The following is a 17,418-nucleotide window of genomic DNA, read 5'->3' on the forward strand; positions in this document are numbered from 1 at the left end:
CCTCCAAGCCCTGTCTGTTAGTATGCAAAAATGCTTTTCCAGCCAAGTGTCTGGTGATTTTTTTAACAAGTACTTTCTTTACTTCAGTTTCAGTTTAAAATCGATGTTCGTACGACAAAATTAATATGCCTCATTCTTGGCAGGTGGGGGCCTGCATGCCAATATATTTGGCTGAATGTGTTTGTTGTATTGCAATTTGTAATCAATATTCTTTTCAATAACAACAGTGGTGTAAGTATGTATACAGGTATGCCAGGATGGGTAAGCAGAGCCTTATAAGGAAAGTTAAGCACCGTTTCCCTTTCTGAATCTAATAATCTTGAATCAAATCTAACCTTTGAACTGAGAACATTCTTCTGTAACATGCATAGTCATCCAAACATATTCAATACGTAGCATATATTTAAATGCTCAATGTTTCATATAGTTTTTCTTGTATGTTTGTTTGTTACACTGTCACCTTAGTTAGTCTAGCTAGAGAGATTCTTAGTCTGGAGTTGTCAGAACATTAATCTTTATTACATTATAACTATGTACAGCTTCACGCCAGTCTGTGTGACAAATCCAAAGCCATGCTGCATCCATCTTCAAGTCTCTCTCACATGTGATCTCTTACATCATCATGGTAGGAGGTATTCTTTACACTCTCTCAACATTATCTTTTTCAGACCCTTTTCCAACAGTTTTGTCACCATTATTCTTTAGGCATCTATTAACAAAAATAATAATTAACAAAATTATAATTTACAAAGTTAAAAATTGTATAAATGTTACTGTGCTATAGGATACTTTAGTACCCAAAGTGATAAAGCATTATGGAAAAAAGATCACATATTAGTCCATGATACTGTGATAAAAACCACACCTGCCAAAATGAGACATTTTAATTTCGTCATATGGAACATTATTTTTCGAACTGTTACTGGACTTGAAATTACTTGTTTAAAAAGTCCACAACAGTGACTGAAAACATGGCTGCACACTTGCATTCTAAAAGACAGTTGCAGGAAGAAGAAATGGGAGTGCCTCCCTGATTCAATTAGCCTGATAGATTAAGATGAAAAGACATTGAAAATATAAGAGCCAGCATTATAAGAGCCGACGAGAACTGCAAATCTTCAATCAAAGACTTTACATCAAACCCAAAGCCAGTAACTGCACTCCAGCTATTACTTCAAACCTTTCCCCTTCTTTCTCCTCCTCTGTCTCTATTTGCATGTGTGTTTATCGTGTATGCATGCTAGCGTGGTTGCGTCATGTATTTTTAGTAGTTTTAACTGAATTCGTCTTTTATGGGTAATTAACTTACACCTTTCCTGTTTGAATCTGAGAAAACCTGTCTGGTTGATTTCTTTGCCATTACAATTAAAGAGCAGTGAGAGTGAAGCTAAAACATGGTGTTTTAAAAGTTAAACCCTGTTACGGTCAAACTAGGAAAAGGGTGATAGGGGAGCCTTAGACCCCTGCCTCACCTGGTCGTAACAATACCAGATGAAGAGTTTTTCAGAAGTTGCTTTATTTGAAGTATTTGTCAGAACCAAATACGAATAGGTATTCAGTTTTCCATGTTGGATTGTGAGAGAGACAGAGTGAGAGAGAGAGGAGAACAGTGGGAGCAGAGGTTTAAAAAGCGCGCTAAAAGCCCAGAGTCGGAGACCGGAGACAGAGCGAGAAAGGAGCATAGCAGGAGCAGCAGGAGCGAAGCAGGGAAAAATAGAAAAGTGACATCAGAATGACGTCACAATCAACTGATACAACCAGGTGAGAAAGAGGTCTCGGGTTCCCTTTCAGCTTTCACCTGGTCTTACAGGATTTAATTTTACACACACCATGTTTTAGCTCCCCCTTGGCGAATCCTTGTTCACTGCTTTCCAATTATATGGCAAAGAAACAAGCACAACAGATTATCTCAGGTTTAAAGAAGAAAAGTGAAATTTATTAAACTTAAACTCCAATTCAGTTATCACCTATGGATACACGACGCGCCCACGCTAGCATGCAGACGCGATACACACATGCAGATAGGGACAGAAAGAGCGGAAGAAAAAATAAAGTGGAAAGATTTAAGGCAATATCTGAAGAGTTGTTGTTACAGTTCTTCAAGCTCACTGTAGAGTCCTTGATTGTAGGTAGATCTTGTTTTTCGTTGGGCCCAGTATTCTTCTTAAACTTTGTTCAATGTAGAAAACTTTTCTCTCTTGGGGTTCATGTGTCTTCAGTGGGTTTTGGAGTTCCATGAGAAAGAGATGGGAGCAGACAGGCAGGAGAGGAGGTCTGCTTCAATCCAGGAGCATTTTGCTTTCTGCAGACTCTCAGTTCAAACTCTACAATTCAGAAAAAAACCCAGACGGCCAAGCAGGTTAGTCATATGACTAACTGGTTTGTGGATTGTATTAGAGCAGGGGATAGCTGCATTGTTCCACACAGTGTCTATTAATATGCAAAAATGTATTTCCAGCCAGGGACCTGACAACCCCTTGACACAGGCCTTCTCTTCTTCACAGCAACAATTTGAAATTTAAAGTGTATGTGGCGAAATTAATGTGCCTCATTCTTGGCATGCATGACACAACAGAGAGAGAAGGGAAACAGAGAGTCGCTGGGGTGAGTATACAGGTAAACTTTTAATTTAATTTAATTTAAATCAAACATAGCATCAAACATCACAGGCAAGCAGGTAGGTGATTGGTTTGTGAAGAAGCTACCTTTTTGGTGAGTATCTGGTAAGTGATTAAGGTCCATTCTAATCCTAACATTTAATTTAGTAAAGGAACTAGTGGTAAGCTTAATAAAATGTATAAAAAAAGGAAAATAAAATAAATAATTGAATAAAATAATTAAGTAGTTAATTAAAACACATGGCAGGACAGGTGATGTGTCATAGCTGCAGCATGTGGGAGTTCCTGGATGCCAGTGTGATCCAGGGCAACCACGTCTGCAGTAAGTGTTTGAGGCTCGAAGAACTGCGGCTCAGAGTCATTGAACTGGAGTCCGAGCTGCAGACACTGCGACATATCAGGGAGGGGGAAAGTTACCTGGACATTTTGTACGAGGAGGTGGTCACACCCCTTAGGATAGGATCTTCTGATTTAGTCAATTGTCAGGGACAGGAGAGTGTGGCTGCAGCTGGGGGGCCCCAGAGGGCAGGAGTGCAGGAGCCTCAGTCTATGCGATTGCCAACAGGTTTGAGGTACTTTCAGCTTGTTTGGATGAGAGTGGGGACTGCAGGTTGGATGAGCAACCTGACCATGGCACCATGGTACAGGAAGCCATTCAAGTGGAGGGAGAAAAAAGGAATGTAGTGGTAGTATGGGACAGTATAGTTAGAGGGATTCACACTGTTCTCTGCTGCAAAGAGCAAGAGTGCAGATGGCTGTGTTGCCTGCCTGGTGCCAGGGTTCGGGACATCTGCTCAGGGTTGGAGAGGAACTTACAGTGGGTGGGGGCGGATCCAGTTGTCGTGGTCCATGTAAGTACCAATGACATAGGCAGGACAAGGAAAGAGGTTCTGCAAAGTCAGTATGAGGAACTCGGTGCCAAATTAAGAAGCAGAAACTCAACGGTAATAATCTCTGGATTATTACCTGAACCAGCAAATTGGCACAGGGCATATAAGATTAGAAAAATTAATGTATGGCTCAAAGACTGGTGTGGTAGAAGTGGGTTCCGGTTCATGGGGCACTGGCACCAGTACTGGGGAAAGTGGTGGCTGTACCGTTTGGATGGCCTACACCTGAACCATGCTAGCGAGCCGCATAACTAGGGAAGTAGAGAGGGTTTTAAATTAAATAGTGGGGACAAGGGATCAAATTTGGGAAGATATAGTAAATCAGGGAGCAGAGACAAGACAAGAGAGAAAGATATTAATTTGGGAAATGATAAACAGACTGTGACACGAAGAGCATACAAATCTAAGACGAAATCAACAGATAAGGCTAAAGGTTTCAAAAATAATAAAAGGATAAAACTAAAGGCTCTGTATCTGAATGCATGTAGCATTCAAAACAAAACAGATGAACCGAGACCGCAATTAGAAATAAATAAGTATGATCTGATAACCATTACAGAGACATGGCTACAGGATGACATAGATTGGGTCCTGAATATTAAAATGTACATGGCATTTAGGAAGGACCGGAAGCTAGGAAAAGGTGGAGGGGTAGCTCTGTTAATTAATAATGGTATTAGCGCAATAGAGAGGGATGACCTAAGTTCAGAAGACCAGAAATGTAGAAGCAGTTTGGGTAGAGATGAGAAATCATAAAGGCAAGAAGTCACTTGTGGGAGTGGGGTACAGGCCACCTAACATTATCCACACTGTAGGACAGGTATAAAGGAATAAATAATGGCAGCTTGTTAGAAATGTACAGCAAAAATTATGGGGGATTTTAACCTACACATAGACTGGAAAAATCAGATGGGCAGAGGTAGCCTAGATGAGGAGTACATAGAATGTTTTCGGGATAATGTCTTGGAACAATACGTTCTGGAGCCAACCAGAAAGCAGACTATACTAGACCTGGTATTGTGCAGTGAGATAGGATTAATTAATGACCTCATAGTTAAGGTGCCCCGAGGTAGCAGTGATCATAATATGATTGAATTTTACATTCAGTTTGAGGGAGAGAAGAGTGGGTCCAAGACTAGTATTTTAATCTTAAATAAGGACAATTATGAGGGCATGAAAGCAGAGCTAGCTAAAGTGAACTGGCAAATCAGGTTAAGGGGTAGGTCAATAGAGATGCAGTGGCAGACATTTAAGGGGATATTTCAGAATACACAGAATAGATACATTTCAACGAGAAAGAAAAATTCCAAGGGTGGGACCTGCCATCCATGGTTAACAGTTAAAGATAGTATCAAACTTAAAGAAAGAGCCTATAATTGTGCAAAGATGGGAGGCAGGTCAGAAGATTGGACAGAATATAAAAAACAGCAAAGAATGACTAAAAGATTAATAAGGAAGGTAAAATTAGAGTACGAGAGAAAGCTTGCTAGAAATATAAAGACAGATAGTAAGAGTTTCTATAGGTATTTAAAAAGAAAAGAGTTAACAAAGTGAGCATTGGTCCTATAGGAAGTGAGTCTGGGGAATTAATAATGGATAATAAGGAGATGGAAGATGAATTGAATGGATATTTTGCATCGGTCTTCACTATTGAGGATACAAAGTATTAGCTGTAAGTCAGGAAATGGAAGGGAGGGCGGAACTCAAGAAAATTACAATGATCAGGGAAGTGGTACTGAACAAATTGTTGGATCTGCGGGCTGACAAGTCCCCAGGTCCAGATGGACTTCATCCTAGGGTCTTAAAAGAAGTGGCTAATGAGATAGATTATGTGTTAGTTTTAATTTTCCAAAATTCCCCAGACTTTGGGAAGGTTCGTTAGATTGGAAAATAGCGAATCTAACTCCTTTATTCAAAAAGGGAGGGAGACAGAAAGCAGGAAACTACAGGCCAGTTAGCTTAACATCTGTCTTAGGGAAAATGTTAGACGCTATTATTAAAGACATTATAGCAGGGCATTTAGAAAAATTCAAGGTAATCAGGCAGAGTCAACATGGTTTTGTGAAAGGGAAATCATGTTTAACCAATTTATTGGAGTCCTTTGAGGGAGTTATATGTGCTGTGGATAAAGGGATGTATTGTACTTAGATTTCCAGAAGGGATTTGATAAGGTGCCACATCAAAGGTTATTGCAAAAAATAAAAGTTCATGATATAGGGGGTAACATAATGGCATGGATGGAAGATTGGCTAGCTAACAGGAAACAAAGAGTAGACATAAACGGGTCATTTTCTGGTTGGCAAGATGTAACAAGTGGTGTGCCACAGGGATCACTGCTGGGGCCTCAACTTTTGATCATTTATATAAATGACTTAGATGAAGGGACCGAAGGTATGGTTGCTAAATTTGCTGATGACACAATGATAAGTAGGAAAGTAACTTGTGAAGAGGACATAAGGGGGCTACAAAGGGATATAGATAGGCTAAGTGAGTGGGCAAAGACCTGGCAAATGGAGTATAATGTGGGAAATTGTCCACTTTGGCAGGAAGAATAAAAAAAAGCATATTATCTAAATGGTGAGATTGCAGAGCTCTGAGATGCAGAGGGATCTGGGTGTCCTAGTGCATGAATCGTAAAAGGTTAGTATGCAGGTACAGCATGTAATTAGGAAAGCTTATAGAATGTTATCGTTTATCGCAAGGGGAAGTGAATACAAAAGTAGGGAGGTTATGCTTCAGCTATAGAGGGCATTGGTGAGACCACATCTGGAGTACTGTGTACAGTACTGGTCTCCTTATTTAAGGAAGGATGTAAATGCATTGGAGGCAGTACAGAAAAGGTTTACTAGACTAATACCTGGAATGGGCAGGCTGTCTTACGAGGAAAGATTGGACAGACTAGGCTTGTATCCACTGGAATTTAGAAGAGTAAGAGGCAACTTGATTGAAACATATAAGATTCTGAGGGGTCTTGACAGGGTGGATGTGGAAAGAACTAGGGACCACTGTTTAAAAATAAGGGGTCGCCCATTTAAGACAGAGGTGAGGAGAATTTTTTTCTCTCAGAGGGTCGTGAATGTTTGGAATTCTCTTCCTCAAAAAGCAGTGGAAGCAGAGTCTTTGAATATTTTTAAGGCAGAGGTAGATAGATTCTTGATAAGCAAGGGGATGGAAGGTTATTGGGGGCAGGTGGAAATGTGGAACAATCAGTTCAGCCATGAACTTATTGAATGGCTGAGCAGGCTCGAAGGGCCGAGTGGCCTACTCCTACTCCTAATTCGTATGTTCGTAGTCCCTCCATGCTCCTCTGTAGTTTATACATATCTGCAGCATTGAATTCTGTCCATTTCTTTATACCAGCTAAAATGAAATATCAAAAAGGTTAATTAATAACACAAGAGGAAACAATTTAAAGTAATGACATAGCCATTGTCAGTGTGAATAAATCAATAATCAGAAGCAGAAAAAAAATCATTCAAGATATAAACCATCTTGGATCTCCAAACATTTTTAGCACTAGCTCTTATAATTATGGAAAAATAAATGATTTCTATTATATATTTAGAATGGTAAATGAGGTCAGTATTTCAAATGTGCTGCACTGCAGGACACCATGAATGTAACATTAAGTTACTAACTGAAACTACTCGGACTGCATCTAACATTATAGTGACAATCCGAAGTGCACCTTCCTCTCCCGCTCCTTATTCTCTCACCTCCCTTCCCTCTCGCCCTCCTTTTCTTCTCTACCCACCTACTTTGCCCACCTTCCCTTCCTTTCTTCTCCACAGTTCTTTCCCATTCTTACTTTGCTCCCTCTCCCCTTTCCTCCTCTCCTCCTTCTCCTCTCTCCTCCTTCCCTCACGCCCCACCCTTCCCTCCTCCTCCCCTGCATTGTCCTCCTCCTCTCTCTCCCCCTCTTTCTCCTCCGTCCTCCCATTTATACTTCTCCCTTCCCTTCCTCCTCTTGACCTCCCTTCTACCCTCTTCCTCTCACCTCTGCCTCCATCTCCCACTTGCTTCTCCCCCATTTCTTCCCTTCTATCGATTCCCATATATTTTCTCTGCCTCTTTGCTCCTCCTCCCCACCCTTCTTCCTCCTTCTCCCTTCCTTCTTTTCTGCTCCCTCTTGCTCCTGCACTTTTCCCCTCCTCCTTGTCTGTTTTCTCTGCCTCTTCCCTCATCCCTCCTTTACTACAGGCATGTCACAATTGGCCAAACACAGTCCTCCAAGAAAATCATGCCTGGTTACCATTTTGATTGGTGCTCTTTTAACTCTGCAAGAAAAGGTTTATTATCCTTTTTTTAAAAAAATGGGGGAGATACCCTGAAGTGAGTAACCTACTTTCCTTATATTTTACATGAATTATAATACAGTACTCCATCCAAACCTGGTAAAAGGGGAAAGAGTTATAGGAAGGATGAAAGCAATCATATGATGATGGTGAAGCAACCTCTCTCAAAGTGGTGTAGTCAGGCTATTTTTAAAGTAGACTGCCACTAAACCAGAATCACAAGAATATGCTATTCCTATTTCAGAAGAAGAAAAATAATGTGGTATGAAATGATGACTTCGAAGAAGAAGATATTTGCTTTCCATGTAGAAAAGGTTAACAGAATGGAGTAAGGAAGTAATTTCATCTTCACAGTTTGTTGCTCAGCTTACAGTGGACCACAAACAAATTTTAATCTTTTTTTAAAAAGACACACCTTTGTATTATTCATTTGTTGAAAGTGTTTATCAGTCTCACCAGCTTCAATGGATTTATTCTGAAGAGACCCCGGCACTGATGAGTCTTGTCCTCCTAAAGTACAAAATAAATACCATCGCTGCAGAATGCAATTACAATAGGAACAAAAAATTATGAATTTTGTATTCAGAAACTACGCACCAGCTTCAATACTTAGAGTTCGCACAGAAAGCAGAGTGATGCTCTCTTTATCTCCACTAACCTGAGAGCTGAAGGAAAATACAGATATATAGATATTTTAAAATCAACAGATAGTTAAATATGAGATTTAATTGCCTAAATGTATTTTACTTACCTTTCTGATGGTGCTGCATTCCTTGTCTTCCTCATATCTATTATGATAATCAATAAAAGGTGAAAATATAAAAGAATGAAATATATAGCAAGATATGAGCAAAATATTTAGTTGAATGGAATTTTTAAAAATAAATTTACAATATTTGCTCATATGTCTTTGTGGAAAGTGCAATAAGTGAAACGGCTTGGAATCTACACGCTGGAAGTGTAAAGCTGCATTTTTGCATTGCAAGGTGAATCATTCCATATTAGTTTTTAAAGGCAGTCTTGGTGGTAAAATGTATGATATATGACACAGTGCATAATTTGGCTAACATTAAATAATGTTGGCAAAAAAGCATAATAATTGGGTTGGCTACCTTGCGATGCGTCCTGAAAATCACAGCATTTAAACCTCAGACTGATCACACTGACGAGGATCACCACAACTATTACAAGGATAAGGATCAGGATGATCACAGCTGAAAACACAAGTGCAATAATTACATCTTACCCATTCATAAGGTGGAAATGGTAGATCTCAAAAAGGTAAATTTCAATATGACAGCAAACTCAAGAGCTAGGTAATTAAATAGCGAAGTTAAGGTTAATATAATAGATGAGGAAAAAAGATTAAAATAGCATGATTATATCAAAGATATAAAAATGAGTGCAGGATCAGTAAAGCGATAATTAGGAAGAGAGAAAAAGACATTGTTGAATAAATGGCAATGTTATTCGAGAAAAATATAAAACATTTAAAGGTAGCTTTAAATGATGGATTCACAATTTACACCTCAATTACCTCATTGTAAGTTAGACAATGTGCAATGGGGGCAGAAATAATGGAAGTTTTAATGCTTAACGTTGTCCTATCACAAAGGCTGATGTGTTTTCATATTCTAGGATGGGTACTGGATTGAAGAGTTAGTCCCTTATTTGAAGGTGGGGGCTAAGGTATTGGTGACTAAAGTAGCTATGTAAATCTGAAGTCAGGCCATCAGAATCAGTTATGCTCTGATACCCCTTTCATTCATTAATGATGAGTCCTCTGAATGCATAATGCTGTCTCTATCCTTCTGCCTCCAAAGAAGCTGGGATCACCTCCCCAAGATGTCCAAGTCCAGACCTTTCTGTATTTGCAGAGTTGTACAGGCAGAGCCAGTTACAACTATGGAACAAACAAGTTACTGCGGATCCCTATCAACCTTTCTAGGCAGTGAAAACGCCCCTTTAAGACCATGATTGTTCTCTCAATTACTGCTCTTGTAGAAGCATTTGTCGTGTTCTATAGAGCACTCCTCTGTTGCTGTTCAGGTTATTCTGAGCGGGGTTAATATCCATGGGAGCAGTGGGTAATTCTTGTCACACACAAGCCAACCTTTTACCTGATTTTATTCTTTGAAAAGCTCAAGCTAGGCTGAATTTCCAAGTTGAATGTATTATGACAACATTGCATTGATATGCAGAATCCTTTGTATGTTATCACATACATCTGCATGTAAGGGAATGGAAACCCTGTCTTTTGTTGAGGATTTTGCAGGAATTTTCTATATCATCTTACAAAGTAACAGTGCCATCTATTCACCCTTTACAACTTTGTAAAACTTGGTGATACTATATAGCTGCTATCTTACTGTGCTGTCAAACTGGTATGTTAAATTGTGCGACCATCCTTACTGCACTCTTTGTAAAATTTTCTCAGCGAGCAAAGTATTTACTACTCCCGGACTTGAGCACAAAGGTCTATGCTGACACTCCAGTGCAGTACTGAGGGTCTGAGTGTGTGATACACTGTTGGAGGTGCCGTCTTTCGGATGAGACATTAAACCGAGGACCCATCTGCTTTTGAATGGATGTAAAAGATCCCGTGGCACTATCTCGAAGAAGAGCAGGGGAGTTATCCCTAGTGTCCTGGCCAATATTTATCCCTCAATCAACATCACAAAAACAGATTATCTGGTCATTATCACATTGCTGTTTATGGGAGTTGCTGTGCACAATTTGCCAGCTGCATTTCCTATATTACAACAGTGACTACACTCCAAAGGTGCTCCATTGGTTGTAAATTGATTTGAGACCTCCGGTGGTTGTGTAAGGCACTATATAAATGCAAGTCTTTCTTTTTGTTTACATATACATGTAACTAAAACTTTTGGATTTCCTCCCAAATCCCAGAAAACACTGATTTGATCCAGTTAATGACATACTACCATGTTTTTTGGGTCAAACATTAAGGTTTCTCCCTGGGCCGAAAATTTTATTCCATTTTTTCTAAAATATTGCTAATTGGAACTGCCAGGTCCCACTTTAGAATTCAACATTTGAATGCAATGTTTCTCTTCTATACTAAGTTGTCTTGTTTCAGAATTTCAGAAATATGCTCCATGGTGAATTTAATTCTTTCTAGCTGAGCAAGGGTCGTTGCTGATTTAAGTTAGTTGATTCTGCTCTGTGGGTAGTGAGTTTGATGAAAGGGTAATACTAGAGTTAAAAACAGGAAGCTACAAAAGCTAGAGGCAGTCACAAGGTCTATGACAGGATGGATGGCAAGAGAGAGGAGATCGAAAATTTATTTTACGTCAAGCCAGATAACCCACTGAAGTTGGATAAGATATCATTTACATTATTTTTATATGATGCAGACAGCTTGAAAGAATTAAGTAAATATGATTATAAATGTTGTCATATATGTTTATCTTACGGAAAACAAAATAATGATTAATATCAAGTCTCATCACACCAAATGTTCACTCTCTTGGTCTTTAGAGTGATTGAAGAAATGTATGTAAATAGACATAAGTAGCCATCTGGAATACAAGAGGATACTGTTGCTATAGCCCTTGATATCTTGCTAAGTCAATATTGGCATGAGTCAACTCACATAGAAGAGGCTCAGACTGCCTAAGGGAGTGACTGATTTCACTGAACCTGAGAATGTATCTACAGCAGATCTGAATTTGCAACATCAGTCAAGTGAAGATTTAGCTGCTTGAGAAGTATGAAGGAAGCATGCTACTGAGTTATTATTACATGAAATCATAGAATAGATTCATAGAATGGTACAGCACCTAAGGAGGCCACTCAACCTACCGAGTCTACGTTGGATATTTCAAAGAGCAATCCGATTAGTTCCACACCCCCACATTCTACCCATATCCCTGCAATTTTTTCTTTCAAGTGTTTATCCAGTTGGTCCAATGTTTGAAGATAACATTAATTGATCTGCTTCACTTTTACAATATCAATAAATTCAATCCCTTATTTCCAAAATCAGGATTTTTTTACATAAGTCTTTATATCAAAGAGTAAATTCTGCAGGGCAAGGCTCTAGTTTTGATGTTTCGCAGAACTGAAGCCCTAGTGTCAACTGATCTATCTGGAAGCTCCGCTTCATCCAGCAAGACTCCATATCAGGAGTGGAGCCGAGCAAGATTTACCCCTCAACCTAATAAGAATAAAAGGGAAAGGTCAAAATTGACACTCTTATCACAGTATCCAATTTTCTTTTGAGCATCTCTATTTTTTTACCCTGCCTAACATATACATTCAACCACCTATGGCAATTGATTAGAGATATAAAAGGCAGAGCTAAATTGACTAAATGAACTGGGTATTCAACAGCAGAAAATTACCAAAGGCTAGTACAGATAAAGAGCTGGATCCACTTGTAGCAGGAGCTGTGGTTATCTCTGACCTAGATGTAGGATCTGTCAAAAGAAAGCAATATCATATAACCAATACTATGCTAATTATTGAATACACAATTGAAGTAAAAACCTTCAAACTCAAGGCACTTTGATCTGAGCTGCACTTAACTAATTTTAGACAGTTACTATAAACATACAATTGCCTTCAATTCTTCTTTTGTTAACTTTTATAGCTTTCTTTAACAGACTTCAGGCTCTTACAGTCACACATAAATATGAAACACCCGTTTCACTAATACTGCATTAAATTCGCACTTGCAAATTACCATGACAATGACTGATTGTGCTTTGAGGCAGATTTTTCCATTACGGAGCCTGTGCAAGTTTCTCTCCATTCAAATCTGCCCCACCGATTCTTTAACTTAGTTCCATAGCATCTTTGGAAAATGGTTTGAAAGAGTCAGTACAGAAAGTAAGGCATCTTTTACTGTGCAGTATTGTCAATGTATGGATCCTGCTCAATCAGTTGCACTACCAAAAGGGTACCTACCAGGCACTGTAAATCTGACAGTAATTGAAACCCAGTATTCCCTGCGTCTACAGATATGCCAATAGTTCTCAGATCTGCAGTGTGTTGGAGCTTTTGTGACAGGATGCAAATAGCATCATGATACAAGTATGCTGATGCCCAGGACTAGTAAGCATTTTGATGCCCATGACCTGGATTTTTTTTTAATTGACTAGAAAATCTGACAGAAAAGTGGCAGGCCTGGGCTGGACAGAGAGAAATCAGGTTTACATCTCCAGAGATAACCTTCAAGTGGCCCTTTGTGCATAGATTTCAAAATTGCATTTCCTTTCAGAGGTTCAGGCCTTTGATTCCAGCCAGGACACTGAGATGAGCTCCTCTTTCATTGTTTGCCAAGTAGCTACAAATGATCTTGCCAGATATTTGAGCCTCAATATTAACTCCCCCATGAGGTTAGGGCAGGGGAATTAAAAATGAAAAATGACTCCACTTTGCTGTGTATATGCCCACTGTCCTTTTTGCAGTGACAGGTTTTGTGTCATGCAAGTGTCCTATCATGGAGAGGTGGGACACTTCAGTTACTTATCAAAATTGGACTCCCACAGTGCAATTGCCAGGCCAATTTAAACTTCATCCATGCTGCGTGGATTTCCCTGGGGATGGGAAACCCGGCAATAAAAGGGAGGTTGGAGCTGTCAGTTCCACATGGTTAAGTGCCTTTTACAGCAGTCCTTGTGGGCCAGGAGAAGCAGGGGTGCTCGCTGGCTTCTCAAGGAAACCTTCAGCAGCCTCTCTGCTCATCACAATGGCTTTTCCCTCCAGTTGATCATGGATGATCCCAGCCCCTGCCCCAAGACCCATTCGTCATCCTTCTGCTTCCTATGATGGCCTGTCTCTGCTACCTTGAAGCCCTGACCTTTGACCTTTCCCCTCCCACAATGGCTTCTCTCCTGTCCCACCTCCAAGTCCCAATTGCCAAGGACCATCCCCAGTCTGTCAATTTGGTAGTTGCCTGGTGGGAAATGGAAGAAAAGAATAATAATCAGTTCCTGCCTTTAAGTTCAATGGGACTTGGGCATCCCTGGCCTTACCAGGTTCTTCTGCCATTTTCAGAATCCCTGCTCCCTCCTCGTCCCCATAAATATCAGGGCCATCGTGCCACCTATGGATTTATGCTAGGTTCTTCTGAAATCTGGGAAGAGAAGTATTCTTCATATCGCAAATCCCACCCCCCTTGGCCACACCCATTGTTAGTCATGTTAGGTGTAGACTTTGCCCAAACATGTCATACAAGAAGATTAGTCATTGTAGGTGTTTCCTTGTGACTGAATGGTGATAAATGTTTGTTAAGTAAATACACATGTGTGAAGTACATTTACCTGGATTGTGTGAGGGTATGTAGGGCGTTTGTTATTCTTAGTGTGTATGGCTAAAAAGGTGTTGCTGTAACCACACCTGTGGCTAGTGTTATGATCCTGTAGTTTTTTTTTTCTGGGAAGAATGCAATGTGCCTTTAAGGCTGGGAAAAGAGCCGCACTGCTTTAAGGCAGCAAGTTCTAAAGACTGAGTCAAAAAATGCATTCTTGTTGCCTTGGATACGCCACTAGGACTGAGCATCGAGAGATACATTTGTTACAATTTAATTTTGAACTGGTTTATCGTGCAAACAACCTGTTCTAACAGGGGACACAGACAGACAGCTGTGCATTAGCATCTGAAAGAAGGGCTCTCAGACCATTTGAATTGAAGGATTTAGTTGATCAACTGTGGTCATCGCTGGAGAAGGAAAGCATCACTTACCGCTGGAATTAGACTGCAGACTGTTCTACTGTTAAAGAACCTTTTCCCCATCGGATGACTGTGAGGATTTGAAGCAACCTTGGACTTTTTGACCTCTGACAGGAGCATAAATTTGCAAGGACTCTAATTTTTTTCTATTTTAAATGTTGTATAAATCTTCATAGTGTTTAAGAATTTAGTTTTTCTAATTAAATGGTTAATTTGTTGATTTAAAGACACCTGGTTTGGTTAGCCTCATTCAGGGGTTAATAGATGGCACAATTTGGCTGGGTCTATCTTTAATTTGGAAAGTTTAAAATGATATATTCGGCGATCTATGGAGGGACAGGATTGAATTAACAGTGTGTTTTTCCCACCATGATCAGAATCGTATATTTTGATTGGGGGCTTTGACTGGAGCAGTCGGTCAAACATATTAATTGGGGGCTCGCTCAAGATTTGAATCATATTAATTGGGTTTCTCGTCTCAGATTTGAATCATATTTTAATTGGGGGCTCATTCGCAGTTAAATCATATTTAATTTGTTGGCTCGCATCTGGGATCAGAATCAGGCTAATTTGGAGGGCTAGCATTTGGAATCATAGTAATTACTTGTCTCTAGGATAACATATTTCAATTGGGGTCCTGCATTTGGCATCATATTAATTGCTCTTGAGTCAGGGATCATATCAATTGGAGACTCAATTGTTGGGATCTAAATCTGATACCAATTACAAAGAAATTAAAAGAACCAGATCTCTTGTATAATAAGATACAGTCTATACCATTGTGATGGCATTAGTGGTTGTAGCAGAGATTTTGGGAAAGCAGAATGTTTCCCTGAGTGACTTGATAACTTTAATTAAGAACAACTTAGAAGAATTGGCAGCGAAATTGGAGTTGGAATTGAAATCAGGTGCCAAAAAAGCAGAGATAATTGAAATAATAGCCGTACATCTGGAATTAGGAGTAGAAGATGATGATACAGATGAAGAGTAATACAAGGAACAAGAAAGGGAATACAAGAGACATGATGGTGGTAGGTCCGAGAGTGATGCAGTGGTATTGGCTAAGATTCAGTTAAGAAATGAAAAAACTTGAATCAGAAGAAGAGGAAAAGGAAAAAGAAAAAGGAATAGCATTAAGAAAACTTGAATTGGAAAAAGAGGAAAAGGAAAAAGAAAAAGGAACAGCATGAAGAAAACCTGAATTGGAAAAAGAGCAAAGGGAGAAAGATAGAGCATTATGGCGAGGAAGTGAAAGAGAAGAGAAGGAATCTAAGTTGAAAGAATGGAGCTAAGACAAATGGGTAGTCATGAATCCAGAAAAAATTCAGGTCAGGAAGAATCTGAATTTAGATCAACACCCAGTGAGAAGTTGTTTAAATTTATACAGGCTCTTCCAAAGTTCGAAGAAAGGGATGTAGAGGCATTTTTTTATAGCTTTTCAAAAAGTGGCCGAAAGAAAGATGGACACTGCTCATGCAGGGCAGGCTGGTTGGCAGAGCTCATGAAGCTGATGCCATACTTTCTAAAGCAGCTTCTGCAGATTATGAGATGGCAAAAAAGGCTATTCTCGCTGTGTATGAGTTGGTCCCTGAAGTTTACCGTCAGAAGTTTATAAACATACGGAGATTGGCTGGGCAGACATCTTTAGAATTTGAGAGGGTGAAGCAAATTACTTTTGACATTGGATACAGGCATTAAAGATAGAAACCACATACGAGAAACTTCTCAGAGAATAGTAAACCCAGTAGTGGTTAGTGCTCCTAGCTGTGCAGTTCACCTGGTTGAGGTGATGGAAAGTAGGGACACTTAGAGGGAGAACACAAAACAATTGGAAGACTATGCTTGGAAATTCAAAAATGGGTTAATTGGGACAACCTTTTGAAAATTTAAAGCTGAAATGTTCTGGTGGAAGCTGTTGCTGTAGTCTTAACATTTTAGAAAAGTGTATGCTTGTAAATATGGAAATAAAAAATGTTAGCGTTTTTTTCAATTTGTATTGTTTTACCCATTGTAATGAAATGCATTCCAAGAATGGCATTTCATTCCACCAGGGGCGGAGGTGTTATGATCCTGTAGTATTTTTTCTGGGAAGAATGCGGTTTGCCTTTAAGGCTGGAAATTGAGCCGTATTGCTTTAAGGCAGCAAGCTCTAAAGACTGAGCCAAAGAATGCACTCTCATTGCCTCGGATACAGCCATTCGGAGACTGCAATTCAAAGGGTGCATTCTTGTTGCCTTGGATACAGCCACTAGGACTGATCATTGAGAGATACATTTGTTACAATTTAATTTTGAACTGGCTTACAGTGCAAACAGCCTGTTCTAACAGGGGACACAGACAGACTGCTGTGTGTTAGCACCTGAAAGAAGGGCTCTCAGACCATTTGAATTGAAGGAAGAGTATTTAGTCTATTTATTTATTATTTTCTCTCAAAATTCTAAAAAGTCAAGCCAAAACAGAGATCTTTGATAATTTAAACTGAATGAAGGGAAGTTAGACTGACAATCTTTTATCCCTCAAAAATTGTAAAACCAGATTGATTCTATTGAACGTGGTTGCGAGTTGTTGATCAACTGTGGTCATCACTGGAGAAGGATAGCATCACTTACTGCTGAAATTATACCACAGACTGTTCTACTGGTGAAGATCCTTTTTTTCTCCCCATCAGATGGTTGTGAGGGCTTCAAGCAACTTTGGACTTTTTCACCTCCGGCAGGAGCATAAATTTGCAAGGACTCTAATTTTTTCTATTTTAAATGTTGTTTAAATCTTCATAGTGTATAAGAATTTAGCTTTTCTAATTAAACAGTTAATTTGTTGATTTAAAGACACCTGGTTTGGTTAGCCTCATTCAGGAGTTAATAGATGATACAATTTGGCTGGGTCTTTCTTTAATTTGAAAGTTTAAAATGATAT

The 17,418-nt window shown here is 39.4% G+C and overlaps 1 protein-coding gene across 2 annotated transcripts in view; it reads right to left on the bottom strand.

The window, feature by feature from the left end:
• Positions 1 to 529: 529 nt before the first annotated feature.
• The window catches only part of LOC137375608 (endothelial cell-specific chemotaxis regulator-like), a 110,814-nt gene continuing 93,925 nt past the window's right edge, over positions 530 to 17,418 (bottom strand). The window contains exons 6-11 of one of the 2 annotated variants that reach the window (XM_068042979.1): positions 12,171 to 12,245; positions 8,916 to 9,017; positions 8,555 to 8,591; positions 8,401 to 8,468; positions 8,260 to 8,313; positions 530 to 709 (exon numbers count right to left, since the gene is read on the bottom strand). In XM_068042979.1, the coding sequence (XP_067899080.1) occupies positions 702 to 709; positions 8,260 to 8,313; positions 8,401 to 8,468; positions 8,555 to 8,591; positions 8,916 to 9,017; positions 12,171 to 12,245 (344 nt within the window). In that variant the 3' untranslated portion in view covers positions 530 to 701. Of the gene's footprint in view, positions 710 to 6,417; positions 6,869 to 8,218; positions 8,314 to 8,400; positions 8,469 to 8,554; positions 8,592 to 8,915; positions 9,018 to 12,170; positions 12,246 to 17,418 lie in introns of those variants that run through there. The other variant, XM_068042978.1, reaches the window with a different exon arrangement.

This window comes from Heterodontus francisci, chromosome 12 (assembly GCF_036365525.1).
Source record: "Heterodontus francisci isolate sHetFra1 chromosome 12, sHetFra1.hap1, whole genome shotgun sequence".
NCBI lineage: Eukaryota > Metazoa > Chordata > Chondrichthyes > Heterodontiformes > Heterodontidae > Heterodontus > Heterodontus francisci.